Source organism: Chroicocephalus ridibundus, chromosome 2, assembly GCF_963924245.1.
Source record: "Chroicocephalus ridibundus chromosome 2, bChrRid1.1, whole genome shotgun sequence".
NCBI lineage: Eukaryota > Metazoa > Chordata > Aves > Charadriiformes > Laridae > Chroicocephalus > Chroicocephalus ridibundus.
This window is the reverse complement of record NC_086285.1, coordinates 19,000,020-19,015,078: the sequence shown is the minus strand read 5'-3', so window position 1 is coordinate 19,015,078 and position 15,059 is coordinate 19,000,020. Positions and strand designations below refer to the sequence as shown.

Here is a 15,059-nt window from a genome sequence, read left to right as displayed (position 1 = left end):
TGCAAAGCATGAGTTCACCCCTTTTATCTCAAACCAAACTAGTCCGTCCAGCCTATTTATTGCTGTCCAGTAGTCACTGAATGCTCTGCTCCAGTAAATCAAACCACCCCAAAAACAGTCCTCCTACCGTTCTGGACAGAACTCTTGTTCCTAATCTTTCTGTAGCCAATTTTCCCTTGACACAAGAGGCAGTATTACACTAAGCTGGGTCTGGCTCCTTGGCCCTTCTTGCCCAGCTGGTCTGAGCTGGGCAGCCACAGTTTGTGTTTGCTGTGTTCGGTTGTTGACCCAAGTACCTTGTACAACTTGTGTGGCTACTTGTGATAAATGTAACGAAGGTGACTTTTGCCAGACATTTAAAAAAGCACGAAGGAAGGCCAGCTGGGTTTTACCCAAGCGCTGTGTTCTGCCAGCCTTTCGGGCAATGACGGGAAGTTTTACTCTCTGCAACACAGTGGGTCTGACAGTGGACACCAGGCTCAGCTGCTCACCTAGGGTATGGAGCGGCGGCAGCAGGGACTTACATATTCTCGCATCCCCAGCCATATTCATAACTGCTAACCAGTCCGCTGAAAGACCTTTCTTGGTGTGGAATGTGAACTTTTTTTTTCTACCTTTGAACATAATGCACACAACAGGACAACTGTTTCCTTTCCAGCTATGACCAATGCACAGGGTACTGAAGTAAGAAAATACGCTGCAGTAATTCCCCAGCTTGGCTGTGGGCTGGTTGGAGCCTAAGCATTACAGAGCTCAATCACAAAGCTGCATTGTCTTAAGCTATTACAGCAAACATGATCTAACTACATGTAGAGAATATTTAAATGAAAATATGCCTGTATTCAGTTCACTTAGGTTGTACTGCTTGCAACACGAGAGTTATCAGCGTTCTGGGTATCGTACTTTCTTCCTGTATGCCATAAAGTAAGATAACCACACAAAACAAAGACATGAGGTAATGTACTGCAGATTATCGCACTAAAGTGAAGGAGGGAGACATGGTGAGTGATTCACTCTCTGTTAAACAGGGGAGGGGCCTTCCTGTCTTCTTGCCTACATTATGTGTTACAGTACAATTTATACACACACATGTACAGAAGGATGTGTTTTTACTGCAGGTTTCCCTCTAGGGCTACCTTTGCTCTCCTAGCCATATGAAGGCAAGGATTGTTGAGCTTTAGCTAGTCTTTAAATCATGTAGTATTTACCTATTTTTAATTACTTTGGTCATTTACATTTATTTGCACTTACTCCTCAGCTTCACTAGTTTTATATGTCGTTTTACAGCTGTAACACGTGAATTATATTTTATTGCTGTATGCCAGGTAGGAGTACTTGTCTGCCCTCATCTGTGGGCAGGTGGCTGTTGTTCAGTTTGAGAATTTACCTGCTCCTCTGATGAAATATTTTATTACGTTGCAACCCACAGAAGGGGAGAAACTGTGGGGCAGCTGGGCGGCATACTGTGACAAACGTTCAGATTTTCAAAACTGTTTATTTTAATAAAAATACAAAGCCTGCAGTTTAAAGAACATACGAGCAAAAAGGTTAAACGAATCTTAAATCCACAAGGTTAAGTTGTTCTTAAGCGAGTTTATTTGTATTCATAAAAATGCGTAAAGCAAGCTGCACAAGGTTCCTGGAATAAACAATATTCCCTGTGGCTTGAATTTCTGAGTAGGTTATATTTGCTTGCTTAAATGCTTTCAACTAAACATAATGGCTGCATCCCAGGACTGCACCTTTGGACTGCTAGTGAGCCTTGGGTTACAGTGGTGTCAAAATAGATGCACAAATAGCCTCCGTCAAGTCTTTTGAGGGCAAAGCCTGAAGTGAGGGGAACTTGGTCATTATGGGAGCAAATTTTTTCTGTTTTCTCCAGATGAATAATGGCGCCCATCCCTGTAAGTATTAAATGACAGTTCAAGTACAAAATCTCGGGAAGAGAATTTTCTATATTTAGAAGGAAATTCACATGGTACAAGGAACTCCGGTGCAGCTGAGGACCTCTTCAGCTGCACAAAGCAGTGAGGCGGGCAGGGTTTTCACCCAGGATTCCTCCTGCTGTAGGCTGCCACAGCACTATTTGCATGGGTTTTGTGGGCAGCTCTTGCAAGGAAGAGGGAGCCCGTGTAGCGCTGGGTGTGCGGAGCAGTATTCACTGGCTGGTCTTTCCTCTTTGCGAGTGAGTGGCCAGCCAGGGACCACCGAGGTGTGGGACTGGAGAAAAGCAGGGTAGTCAAGGGCTTCTGCTGTTTGGTCGTTCTCAGGTACTGGAGCGGCCCTTTGGATGCCATGTAGCCAGGTCGTAGAAGATCTGGTCGGATCCATGCAGAGCATAAGATTTGGGAGGTCATGGAAATGGAGTGCAGCCATTTTCCTTAAACATCCTCTCCTAAACAGGAATAATCCCAGGCCATCAGACGCTCCAAAGTGGGAGTATTAGTGTCAGCCAGAGAATGAAACTGCTTCTCTCAGTGGGGCGAGCAGGACTTAGGTGCGAGAAATCAAACACTCTCCACTCCTGCTGGATGCAATCGGAAAGTTCTCAGTCTCTTGCAGTTCCTAGTTCTAGGTCTCTGCCAGAATAATCCCTCTGTTTTCTCCAGATTGCTAAACATTTGCACCCATCAACTGTAATTTCCAAATCTGGCTGTGGTAAACATCCCATGAATAAACAATGCCTAAAAATTATGAACCAGAATTTTGAAGAGCAGTGCTTTTCTGTGTGATCCCAAACTTGAGTAATTACATCCTCATACTGTGTACAGTTAGGACAGTAAAAAGACATGCACATAAATGTTGTAAGCAGTAATAGCTCTTCACTTCTCATTAACAAGTCCTGGAATTCCAGCTACTATATTTGCATTTTCCTGATTACTTCCAAGCCCCTCTACAAACCCCATACAATTACTGCTCTTACTCTTGTTTTTCTTCCCACTTTATTCTGAGCCTGGCTTTATGCTTCCTGTCCCTGTAGATGTGGAACAGCACTGAATCAAACATGTAACATTTCACTTAAATGACCCAAAGATGGGTTTATCCGTTTCTCCAGGTGGCCTAATAAATGGAGACCTTTCATCAATTAGATGCTTATCACAGCTGTAACCACACTATTTCTCCAGTCTTCAGTATAAGATCTGTTGTAAGTCATACATTAATTTACATTAGCATCCATGTTGTCTTCCAGGCTTATCATTGTATGTCAGAATGTGCGGACACAGTTCAACATAAAGGGCTGTTGATACTGACTCATCTTTATTCAAGCTTTTGTTGCTCATACTTGAATGTTTCAAGCACATGCAGCTCTCTGCAATTTCTGGAGTTTGTGGCGGTGTTCAGGATACACCTACATCAAATGAGCTGGGCCTAAATTTCATTGTCCCTTTTCTTATTTTTTCGGTGTATTTGAAACTTTCCGTGAACTGAAAGTAGTAATACCTGTAACTGAGCACCACAGAGTCAAAGACTGCGTGTGAAACTTATGGGGGAACCCTTGAGGTAGTGTTAAACGAGCTAGCTGAGATACTGATAGGAATAAGGACTTTTCCATAGATTTACTAAACCTTCTTTAATGTTACCTGGCAGCCACACTCTTCACACACCTTTGCTGACCCTTAACTCTGTAATTCATTCTCACGGAGAATGACCTTAACTTTTATTAAACTTTCCATCATCACTTGATCAAATGTATGTTCTGACAGTCTGCTTCAGGTTTGGGCAGCAGAGAGATAGAACTTCCTGGTTATGGGTTACAGCGTGGCTGACATTTGCTGTTAAGGTTCAAAAGCAAGGCATCCATGTCATGAGAGCAAAACCTCCTTCTTTTGACTAATTGCGTACTGACTGCATGCACTTAAGCAGTTGGAGGAAGATCCTTCTCCCTTTCAACTTGTTCAACTTGTCTTCCTGTTAGTAAAAGCTTTAAAAAGGAATGTCTGTGGGGCATCAAATGGTTTTGTTTCCAATTTCTTCTACATATTGCTTCTAAGGCACGGGAATGTGTCGCAGCACCGGCAGCAGCTGTGCAGGTGGGTATAACCATAGGGCATGGGCTGGCAGCAGAGCCGGGAGTCTCGGCTCAGTCCTTCGGTCCAGCTCCTTGGCTGCCTGCATGGCTAAGTGGGACATAACCTTAAGCGAGACTCAGTGTGTCTTGCTTAGAGCATCTCATTTACCCTGCTATTAGGATAGGGATGATAGTGCCAACCTGGTATTTGGAAAGTGCTTTGACGGCTACTGTTGTGAATGGGTTTTGTATCAGTGTTGTGACGTATGTATTAAAATGTTTGTTAGATAGAAAGCATCAGTTCTCTTTTTACATATGAAGCACACGGCCAGATCTTTCTAGAGATACTTGAAGTCTTAAGGAAAAATAGGCTATAAAATATTTTACTATGGAGAGCCTGAGCTTCAATAAAAACCTTTTCTTTGTAATGGACTCCAGAAGCAACGTAATTGGCCTATTAATAAGTGAATGATTTTACTCCTCCTTTCTGCTTCATTGCCTACTGCAGAAAGGTATAGGCCATCTGGAAAACAAGCGCATCAAACTCACCATTTATCAGGCTTGGGTATCTAATTTGCCTTACACCTGTAACTCTACTAAGTAAATGATTTCTGGAATTATCAGCAACTAATGAGAAAGCAAATTTTAGTTTGTGCAGTGTGTTACCCAATACAAGCAACTACCACATCAGCTGTATTTCAGTAGCAACAAACACACAAATCTAAGCGCAGAAGGAAATCACAGGTTCACTTTCTGGTGAAACAAAGAAAGCTAAACCCATCAAACTGTTTTTACTTACTGTGTAATTTGGAGATAGAACTGCATTTTCAGCCCTCAATGCAATTTTAAAAAGGAACGATGGAGGTCCAAGCTTAGCAGGCTGTCTGCCCCAACATGGTATTTCTGTCCCCTCAGTTCTTTTGCATAACTCATACATATGTACAACGCATGTGCTGAGATGAAAAGCTATTTTTTACCGAAACCCTTCTCATTGTCAAAATGATGTTTTTTGAATGTAAGAGGAGTCTTCTTTGCAGAGCACATACACAAGAAGTATACATGTAATTTCAGTTGGAATTACTGTAATCTGGAATATGATAATGCTTTATGTGTTTGACAGTGATGAATTAAATAACGTAACTGCATCCATAGTGATGAATTCTTAGGGGACAATAAAAACTTCTTAGGTATTCTGAGAGCCTCTTCCTTGGGATTTTCCTAAAACCCCCAATTTGGCTTCATTTTCTTTTTCAAACTTTTCATGCAGTCATGATCTTTGACAGAATTTTCAAAAATGTCCTATACACAAGGGGTTTGGTGTTTCTATTGAACTACACTGAATTTCAAGGGCTTTTTTTTAAGGCATTTTTTCCAGTTTAGGCTCCTGTTGTGTTTAAAAATAAAATAGGGAAGATATGCCTCTACACTGTCGCAAATGGAAACTCAGATAACTCCAGGTGGCCCATTTGAAATGCAGCAGGGTAACAACAGCCCACATAAAATCACAGTCAGACCTGCTATACCTATTCAAATCAAAGAATGTAATTTATATTTAATACAGGTTACTGAAATGAATTTATTGCATCTAAATTTCATTGTTTAACATGAATTATCTGTACCCTGACTTAGAAAAACACCCTTGTTCTCTTAAGTGCAAAATGTTAAAAGATACTTGTTCATTCATTACATGAGAAGCAGACTGCATTTCAGATAAGAAACTAAAACAATAAATGTAATCATTATCCAACTACAATTCAAATTAACATTATTCATCCTGCCTCCTCTGTATATCCATGACCTTTACAAGCCTTTATTTATCACACATAACAGAAAACTTACACAGCTAATTTTGCAGGAGTCAACACTGATGTATTACTGATCGTTTCTCATTTAAAATGATTGTGCCACCTCCTTAATTAAAAAGATGCCTGATGTACATGGGAGAGTTTTTATTTTTATCATGTAAAAGGGTTTCTGATGGTCATTAGGGAACAGAATACATTCTTCCTTCTAAGACTCAATCACATGTAGTTAGCACATTGGGGTTATGGAGCTAAAGTCACTTCATGTGAAAGAAGATTAGATCAGCAGAACACACTTCAGTAATTCATTGGGAGCTAGATCCTCATGCCACCCTCACACTATATTCATTTATGAGTAAGGAGATGTTCTTTCTCATGGACTGTCCTCTGAATACTTCTGTGATGGGACAAGGGCAATCTGAAACCTCACTGCATAATGCAATATACCTGGACCAACAGTTCACCTTGCTAGACCTTGTGCTGTGACTTCATTCATCACCCTGTATGTGTCCCTGTGACCCATCTCTATCATAGGTGTTCTGCTGCCCTGCAACCCCTGCTTCCACCATGAAGGAATTGCTGTAGCCCCCTATTAACTTTTCCGATAGCTGAAGCTGAATGTAAGGTGATCACGCTCACCATGCTGTACATTTCTGGTTCCTCAGCCCCTCAGAGTCAGTTCTGTGGTCTCAGAACCTATAAGCCTGTGAACCCTTAGCAGCCCTATATCTTAGCGCTGTCAGAACTGCATATAGATTTTTAACAAGCAAATATCCAAGGTGTTTTTCTAGTTCCCCATGTGCCAGCCAGTGTAACCCACAAGTCAGTGTCTTACTCTGAGTTTGGAGATTGCCAGAGTCTGGCATACCTCCAAATGGCACAACTCCATTTTGTGTTAAAATCTGGATTTCGTTTCCATTAGAATGAAAGCATTTTTTGCATGTTTGCAGAAAGTTTTTGTAGAAATAGACACCGGAAGTTGGGTACACCAAGCTAGATTACACTGGATGTGATGGACGTGGTCCCACTGTGTTGCCCAGTGGTACAGGATATGGCTTGAAACGAACAGCCTCAGCAGGAGACGAAAAACTACACCATGATAATGTAAAGGAACAACCTCTGAATCAGAGTTCTAATGCTAGTCCCCTCATTTGGCGCCTTAATGATTGACTTGAGTCTGAAAAAAATCATCCCGACCACCCAGGTCCCTGTTATGAGATGGTAGACTTCAGTAGCCATTACCGTCCAGAGTCCTTTTCTGAATGTGGAGCATCAGCCCTTTTCAGAAGGAGAAGCCTGTGCCAGGCAGACGGCTGGGCGGTTCCAGCCTGACATTCGTTACATGGCATCTGTCCTTGTGGTAGTCAGGGCTTAAATGGAGAAAACCATTCCCCTTTCCAGTCTGGTTATGGAAATGCTCCAAACAGTTGCTTTTTTGGGTTACATGGATTTTTTTGCTCTCTCTGGTGAAATTCCTTCCCGATTTTGTAAAAGTCTTCTGTTCTGTGAAGAAATAAGCGTTGCTATCTTCTGCTTTTTTACAGTTGCGGCCAAAGTAGAAGACTCTCGCCCGATGCAAAGACCCCCAAGGAGGCCACGGAAGCCTAAGACATTAAATAACCCAGAAGATTCCACCTACTACACTCTAATACATGTGAGTTTAGCAAGCTTTTGTGGGCTAAGACTGTCAGATAATTCCCACCTGAACTTTCTTTCTAATTGCCCGATTCACTGTATTCCTTTCTAATACAACATAAAAGCTGTGCCCTGCTGAAAGGAGGGAAAATTCACATTTCAAACTAGATTTGAAATTTTTAAGGTTCAGAGTTTGGTCCTAGGTCAGGCCAATTTTTAGTTTTGTACCTAAACACACATTATATGCAGAAGCAGCATTTGCACTTTCAATACCCAGATTAAGTGTCCGGTCTCTGTAGTTTCTTTGTAAGTCATGGGAGAGAAACAGGTTCATTCGGAGAGCTATTTTGAGTGCCTAAATTAGTGCTTGATCTTGCAGAGAGAGCAAATATTAAAATAGGCTGTATTAGTATGCACACTGTAACTTCCTTTACAAATGTGTCAGATTGTGATTATGAAGGAATTGGCAAATACCAACAGCTCAGGAGACTAATGGATTTGAGTGTCTCTATATATAGCCTTTGGTCCAAGTTCAGCTACCAAGGGCTGCTTTTCACTCTTGACTTCAGTGCCCTTAAATATAGAAAAAAAGACAAGAAAGTAAGCGGAAAGAGAAAATGTAAAAGCAGCTCAGAAAGCAGTTCCAACAAAAAAGCAATTAAACTCATTTGCTCGAGGTGCCTGTATCTTAGTGACCTATTTTAACAGCCGGTGAGAGCCCAGCTAATAAACTAACCGTAGCAATTGCTTCTCCTTTCAACAGAAGGTGTCACCAGGGCCTTTAGGGAGACTTGTGTCTGGCATACCAAAAAAGGCACAGCTATGTTTTATTATGAAGCTTTGAAATAACACAGCTTTGGAACGGTGATATTCCGAAAAGAAATTATATTCTTAAAAATAAATTGGCATGTAAGAATAAGATTCGTTTTGCGAAAGCAAGATTGGTGAGATACAGGACTGAAATGAAAGGCGTGACACTGAATTCTGCATTAGGAGATTTCTGAGGTGAAGTGTAATTCTGAAGTAAATGCAGATTTTGAAAGCTGAGACTATACAGTCAGGAACATAGTATTTTCTGAAAGCTAATTTGTTACATGGCGAGCTCCATATCAGAAAACAACCATTGCATCAGTGCAAACAAAAACTGCAGTAATCCCAGGGAATTTTAAAACAAATTTTTATCAGCAGCTTTTTCAAGTTATTAGTCAATATTACCTTTAATTAGTTGTATTTTTTCAAGGAGACATGAAAAAGGGAAGCCTATCTTCCTAACACTGGTAAGGGAAAGGTTCGGTATAAATACCCGTACACTGAAGCTTAGAAAGGAGACCTGCTAGTTCTTAAATTCTTAGACCTTGGGCAAGTCATTGAGCTCTAACTTGAGGGTAGTCAGCTTTTCCAGCTATCATGAATCTTCTACCTTATTAAAAATCTCTGTGACCTGCAGGTATTCACAGATGATTATCAAGCTCAGACCACCTGAAAGCAAAGACACACCATATGAGTGCATTTTTTGAAACATTTCCTCTGTCTTCTGCAAAAAACAACATTTCTCTGTTACAGATATTAATTAGACATCTGCCATTCTCTCTCATCTCCTTACATATCAAATGAGCTAAAGTGGTGCACAGATGTAACTGAAGTCTGACAATAGCCCATTGCTCATACAAGGCACTAAAAGTTTATTTTGGGTTTTATTTCTTTAGATCCGCCTAGCATTTTGAAATCACATCTTGTACATTTACCTGCATAAGAAGTGTCTGTCCATCAGGATTTCTGGTTCTCAGTGACTTTGCAGTGGTACAATTCACTAATTCTAATAAGTTTTCACTTGTTTGCAAGAAACACCATTAAGACCAAAATTAAGACCATCTGCACTTAAAAATACTGCTTTTGGAGCGCGATGCTGTAGATGCTGCAACATAACATTGTTTTGGCTGTAGAGACAGAAATCCATTAGAGATAAGAAATTATTCACATTCCCTATAAATTTCTCTCCTCTGCTTTTCTGGGTGTTTTGTATCCTAACGGTGCTTCTGCCACCTAGTATACTGCTTTTTAAATGTCCATTTTGTTCTACTAAAACCTGTGACAAGACTGCATTGACATTCATGACGAGAATTATGCCTGCTCCCACCGTGTATTCATGGAAATTCTCATGGCATCACAGTAAATTTGCCTCAGTGAGAGTGTTGTCAACTTCATTAAAACAACTATAGATATTTTAAAGTTTAGATCACCTTTTTTGTTCTGATTGAGATTACTTTAGCTTTTTTTCACAGTGTGGCAACTGAAATTTGGAAGCAACAATGCTAATCCCATTCTCAGTCTCAAAGATTCTGAAGAGAGATTTTTCTGTGGCACTTACTCAGAAATTAGATTCTCTGTACTTTCTTCTAAGGAAAAATGAACAACCCTCTCCTGCCTAACATACGGATGACTTGTATCTTTGTATAAGCTTTCCTTTTAGTATTTTACTTTGTATTTTCTTAGAAATCAATACAAGACGAAAAACGGAAACCAAGAAAAGAAAGGTAAATTTTTTCATTATCTCACTGTTGTCATTTTAGTACTCTAGAAATAGTTCTTAGCTGTACTTCAACCAGGAGAATAAAGCATTTAAAAAAGCATGGTAATTTGGTGATTCACAGGAAGGGCATCGTATGCAAAGTTAAAATATGCAATTTTCAGCGACAAAAATCCATTATAGAATTCAGTCATTCAGTTTAGTACAGCATGGCCCTTTACCATGGCAACACAAGCACAATAATAAGTTAAGATAAGGTCCACATCAAAGATAGTTCTGACACAGAAAATAATTGAAGGTGCTTAAAATTCCAGTCAAAGCAAATGAGCAACCAGTTCTTTTTTGTTAGCAAAAATACAAAAACTGCTAAAATTCTCTCCTAAAAATATATGACTGGAAATACATCATAAACAAATAAAACAATAATTATTAATAACAGGTAAAGGAGAGCAGCCATTGAAATTTCAACCAGAAGTCTATTGTAACTATTTTGATGGATCGCTGTAGAAAGAAAGGAAGCAATAGATACATTCTGTCCTTCCGTAGCTTAGATTCTTACGTGTGCTGTACACCTGCTTCACAGTTCCTGACATACATCGTAGCTTTATTTTATTTGTGTTTCTATACTTAAGGTTTTTTGCTGCTCCCAGGTGTTGTTGCTCTGGTACTATAGCATGTGCTTTATGGGAGCCTGGTCACAGATGCGAGATGAAGTTGCAGAATACAAACTCGGTATCTAAAATAAAAAAAATAAAAAAATCTAAAAAACTTAAAAGAAGTTACGTGACATTATATGCACGTAATATGTGCTCACAGCATCTAGGTTCATTCAACCACAGTTTAAATTGCACTTGATTATGCCACTGCTTCAAGGATTCATTTAATGTCCCTGTCTGTTACTGCTCTTCTTCGGATGTCATTTTGATCCTGAAAAAAATTTCACACCTACTGTTGTCTCCTATTTAGCCCCCCCCCAAAAAAAAAAGATCCAAATCTAGTGTTTTCTCTCATTTGGCTTCAGTTAGGTTTCACTCATCTTAAATCTAGTTTACTAGTTCCATGACTGCATCGTCTTTCACGTGCTGACTCTGTGTTAAGTAGAACATAGCAACTGCAATCGATGAGTTATTTCTGGTTTCTACCAATGTGAGAATTGAATTCTGAACTTCTTTTTTGAGGTTGCTTTTAGGATATTATTTTTTCCCTATCTATTCTAAACTGGATGTTGGGATTGTTTTTTTCTGTACCTATGATACCCTGGATAGCATTCATCTAACAGAACAACAGACATCTGCATTATTGACACCGATACCTGAACTAGTTGCTTTAGACTTCCTTCTTGTACTCAGAGAAAAAAATAGTCATCTTTAGGAAAATGATTCCTTTCTTCCTCAAAGAGATCTCTAAAATAGGTCAGATGAATTATACCATAAAAATGCCTCTCCATTGAGCATAATTGCAAACCCAAACAATTTCAGTCATATATGTCTGTTTTACGGACACCTAAAAGTATTTAGCATTTCAAAAGTCTCAATATCTGCATGGTACAGCAGTCACATTTCAGAGACTGATTTCTTGTGCTTATATGTATTTTTCCTTAGATCCTCAACACATAAACACAACTAATAATGATATTCGGTTGCCTTATTTTTGCATGTTGAATATAATATTGAAAAGTTAAACTGTTAACTTGGTGTGCTTATTTATCGACAGTCTGAGCAAAGTGCTAGATTTAGATATCTACTACCAAGAAATTTCATCTCCTGATTCCACCTCAAAGGACAGCAGTTCTACCACAAGAAAGAAGAGACACCCAGCTGAGCGCAGGACTTCAATTTTAAGAGCTACTGAGCGGTAATTCATACAAAATAATAATAGGAAAAAATAAATGTTGCATATCCTTGTTGAGATAGCCAAAAGATTCATAAAAAGAACGATACACTTTCAAATTAGACATAAATCTATTTTTTTATTCATGGAATCTTGCCAAATTAGCTTGAAAAATGCGTATCTGAAAATTTCCCATCTTTATGCAGCAGGGACAAATGCTAGCATGATTGGTGTTCAGCCTCCCTCCTAGTTTTTGGCTTCCCAAGTGCTAGATGAGATGGACAGACATCCTGCTGTAAATCTCTGATCAAAAAAATCAAATTAAACTAAAGCAGAACCTAAAAAATGTATTTCTGAGCAGTTAGGTTTTAAATAGGGTGGATGTGCGCCGAACTTTCTGCCTGCTTTCTGCAGATAAGACACCAGCTTGACCGCCTCCTTTTCCTGCTGTCCTGTGCCCGCATGTGCGTTTGTAGCCTGTGCTGGACCTCACCAAGGTGGGCAGCCAGGAGAAAAACCCTAAAGGGAGGGTTTGCTCGACCTCCTCTGTTCCCACGCAGGCTTCATAGAGGGTGACCTCTGCTGGGCTAAGGAAATTCATATTCTCATTCTTGCCAGTGCCCCCCCCCGCACACACTGCAGTGCAAACACAGATTTATATATGTTTATATATTTTTATCTTCTTGTGTCTTCAGACGTGTAAGAAAAAATTGTAAAATATCTAGGTCAAAGGCGTAAGGGAAACACTCAGCCTGGGATGATGGCAGAATTTGAAAATGTATACATAGAAACAGAGAAAATATTCGTAGAGCATTTTCTGCCCCTTACGTATTTTATTTTTGACATTTATTCAGGTAGGATCTAAATTAGCTTTAGGAAGGTGTTGTGAAGGCATGGAATTAAATATAATAATATCAGGAAATTACCATATAGTTTACATTCCTTGGAAAAGGTTGCATTTCTAGGGTGGTCAATTACACCAAATCTAAACCCTGAGATCCGGTTTAGATGAATGAGAATTTTGCCACTGAGTTTAGTAAAAGGAATTTCTTACCTTTTACCGTGTGCTGCTCTGATTGCATCCAAATCAGACATAGCGAAAAAAAAAATCTGTGTAACTTTTAAATTTCCACTGTTACCTCCAAGGCCAGATGAATGCAATTAATAAACATTTCAGCACTTTAGTATCTCTCGAATGGGGTCATGTGGATCTAAAGACAATACAGTAATTTCAGTCAACAGAAGTGAAGCATCGAATATTTTTTATTTGGCTGGTGTAGAACACTACAAATTTTTGTAATTATTTCAGAGGAATACACTTTTTAAGTAACTGAGTTTTATTTTTAATCTTGCTGCATGCTAACACATGCTCCATGTGCCAGGTCACCATTCCAGCCTGTCGGAGGTGGATTCCAAAATGCATCTTGCCATCTGAAAAAAAAAAAAAATAAAAAAAGAGATGGACACTTAGAGTGGGCTCCACAGGCAGGTTAAAAACAGAGCAAACAAATGTCCGCCAACTGAAAATCTGGTTCAGTAACCATCAGGCAAACGCTACTGCAAAACATCCCCATGTTCTCAATGTTTTTATGTCCTTTTATTATGTCCCGTTCGTAGAAGAACATGTTGTTCTGTGTTCATCTGCTTTTAGTATATAATGTGTTTGTTCCAAGGTGCCTGCGTTATGTAGCACAGGAAGAGGCCTAGCAAAGTCAGTTGGTGTTTTTTTTCTTTCTCCTTTTATTTTTTCTCCCGGGGGTGGAGGTTAAGCAGTCGATTAGGAGTGTTTGCCAAGGTAAATGTTTTGACTTTAATTTCTAAAACACTTCTGCGCTTAATCCCTAGGTCGAGGGTTGCAGAAAGCCCCCTGGAAGAGAGTAAAATGGAAGATAATCCCTATGACTACAGACGACTGCTGCGGAAGACCTCACAGCGCCGGCGCCTTATCCAGCAGTTCTAGCTGCTGCTGCTGTTCCTGCTGCCATTTGGCTTTTATTAGCATAATCTTTTTTATCATTTTATACCATGTGCTTCCTTTTTTCTTTTTTTTTTAATCTCCAATGTTTCAAGTTTACAACGTGTGTGTTCATGTGAATATGAATTACTGTGGTTTACAGCCCAACACCGTTGCAAAGGGACGCTGTCAGTCACATACCATATACTTTAAAAACACCTAATATAAAAATCGGCTTTCTTTTGGATACCACTGCTACATCTTAAAATTATTAGACATTAAGCAGCTTAAATCTAGTTTACCTTCCTCAGTGCACATTTCTTTCTTTTTTACATTTCATCAGTCTCATCCAATTAAAATAGATCATTTAGTTTATAGTTCCCTAGTTAAGCTTTCAAATTCCCATATGCACCTTCAGAAAACCTTAGTTATTGTTTCTAATAAATTGTTTTACAGGAAAAAAAAAATTACAAGAACACCATAGGGGAATTTCTGCTCATTTTAGGTTTACAATGCTTAAATTTTGGGATGAACTGTTTGGGCAAGTGTCCCTCTAATGAAAACAAGCATAAATGATTAATTGGATAGGATACTATGGCAGTTCATTTCATTATTGACTTTACTGTAAAGCTAGTAGCCAGTTTTAAAGGTCAATATTGTGTGTATAATCTTTATGTTGGAGACGTCCATTTATGAGAAGTATATCCAGACCACTCCTCTGCCTCTGAGCTTTGTGACTAAGTGATGAACTTTTAAATCGTGTTTGCTTTGTTCTCCTTTGCATTAGATTTTTAGGAATCTTAATCTCTGGGGTGCCAAGAAAGGAATAGAAATATGCTCTCTGGTTGATTGCTGTCTAAATGTAATGATCACTCTTAATCAGTTCCACTAGAAATTAAGTGAAAATAAAAGCAATAGCCACCGTGTTCAAATTTTCCCCTGATTCCTTATTCAAAAGACCTTATTTCACAGAAGCCACACAGATAATTGCTGCACTTCCTTTCAGGATTCATAATTGCATGTTCCCAGCTGCAAAGCAAGAGAAGGCAAATTTCATGATGCCAGTATAAAGGCCTGATCCTGCTCCCTTGCTTAGATCTCCTAAATCCCACGATTGGCAGCAGCAGCGAGCCACGGGGGTTGGTTTTTTGTCTGTTCCCCCCCGCCACGCTTGGCCCTTTCCCCAGAGACAGGTAACCATTGCTTCCTGATCTTTAAGTAGTTAGAAGGCTGTGCACCAAATTAAAATTTGCTGCGATGTAAAATTTGCGATACATTGTTTAAATTTTGAAATCTGTTTTA

At 39.4% G+C, this 15,059-nt stretch overlaps 1 protein-coding gene across 1 annotated transcript in view; it reads left to right on the top strand.

Moving 5' to 3' along the window:
* MYO3A (myosin IIIA) overlaps positions 1-15,059 on the top strand; it is a 121,176-nt gene extending 106,117 nt beyond the window's left edge. The window contains exons 32-35 of the mRNA XM_063324623.1: positions 7,356-7,465; positions 9,940-9,980; positions 11,687-11,827; positions 13,649-15,059. Of these exons, the coding sequence (XP_063180693.1) occupies positions 7,356-7,465; positions 9,940-9,980; positions 11,687-11,827; positions 13,649-13,763 (407 nt within the window). The 3' untranslated portion in view covers positions 13,764-15,059. The remainder of the gene's footprint in view (positions 1-7,355; positions 7,466-9,939; positions 9,981-11,686; positions 11,828-13,648) is intronic.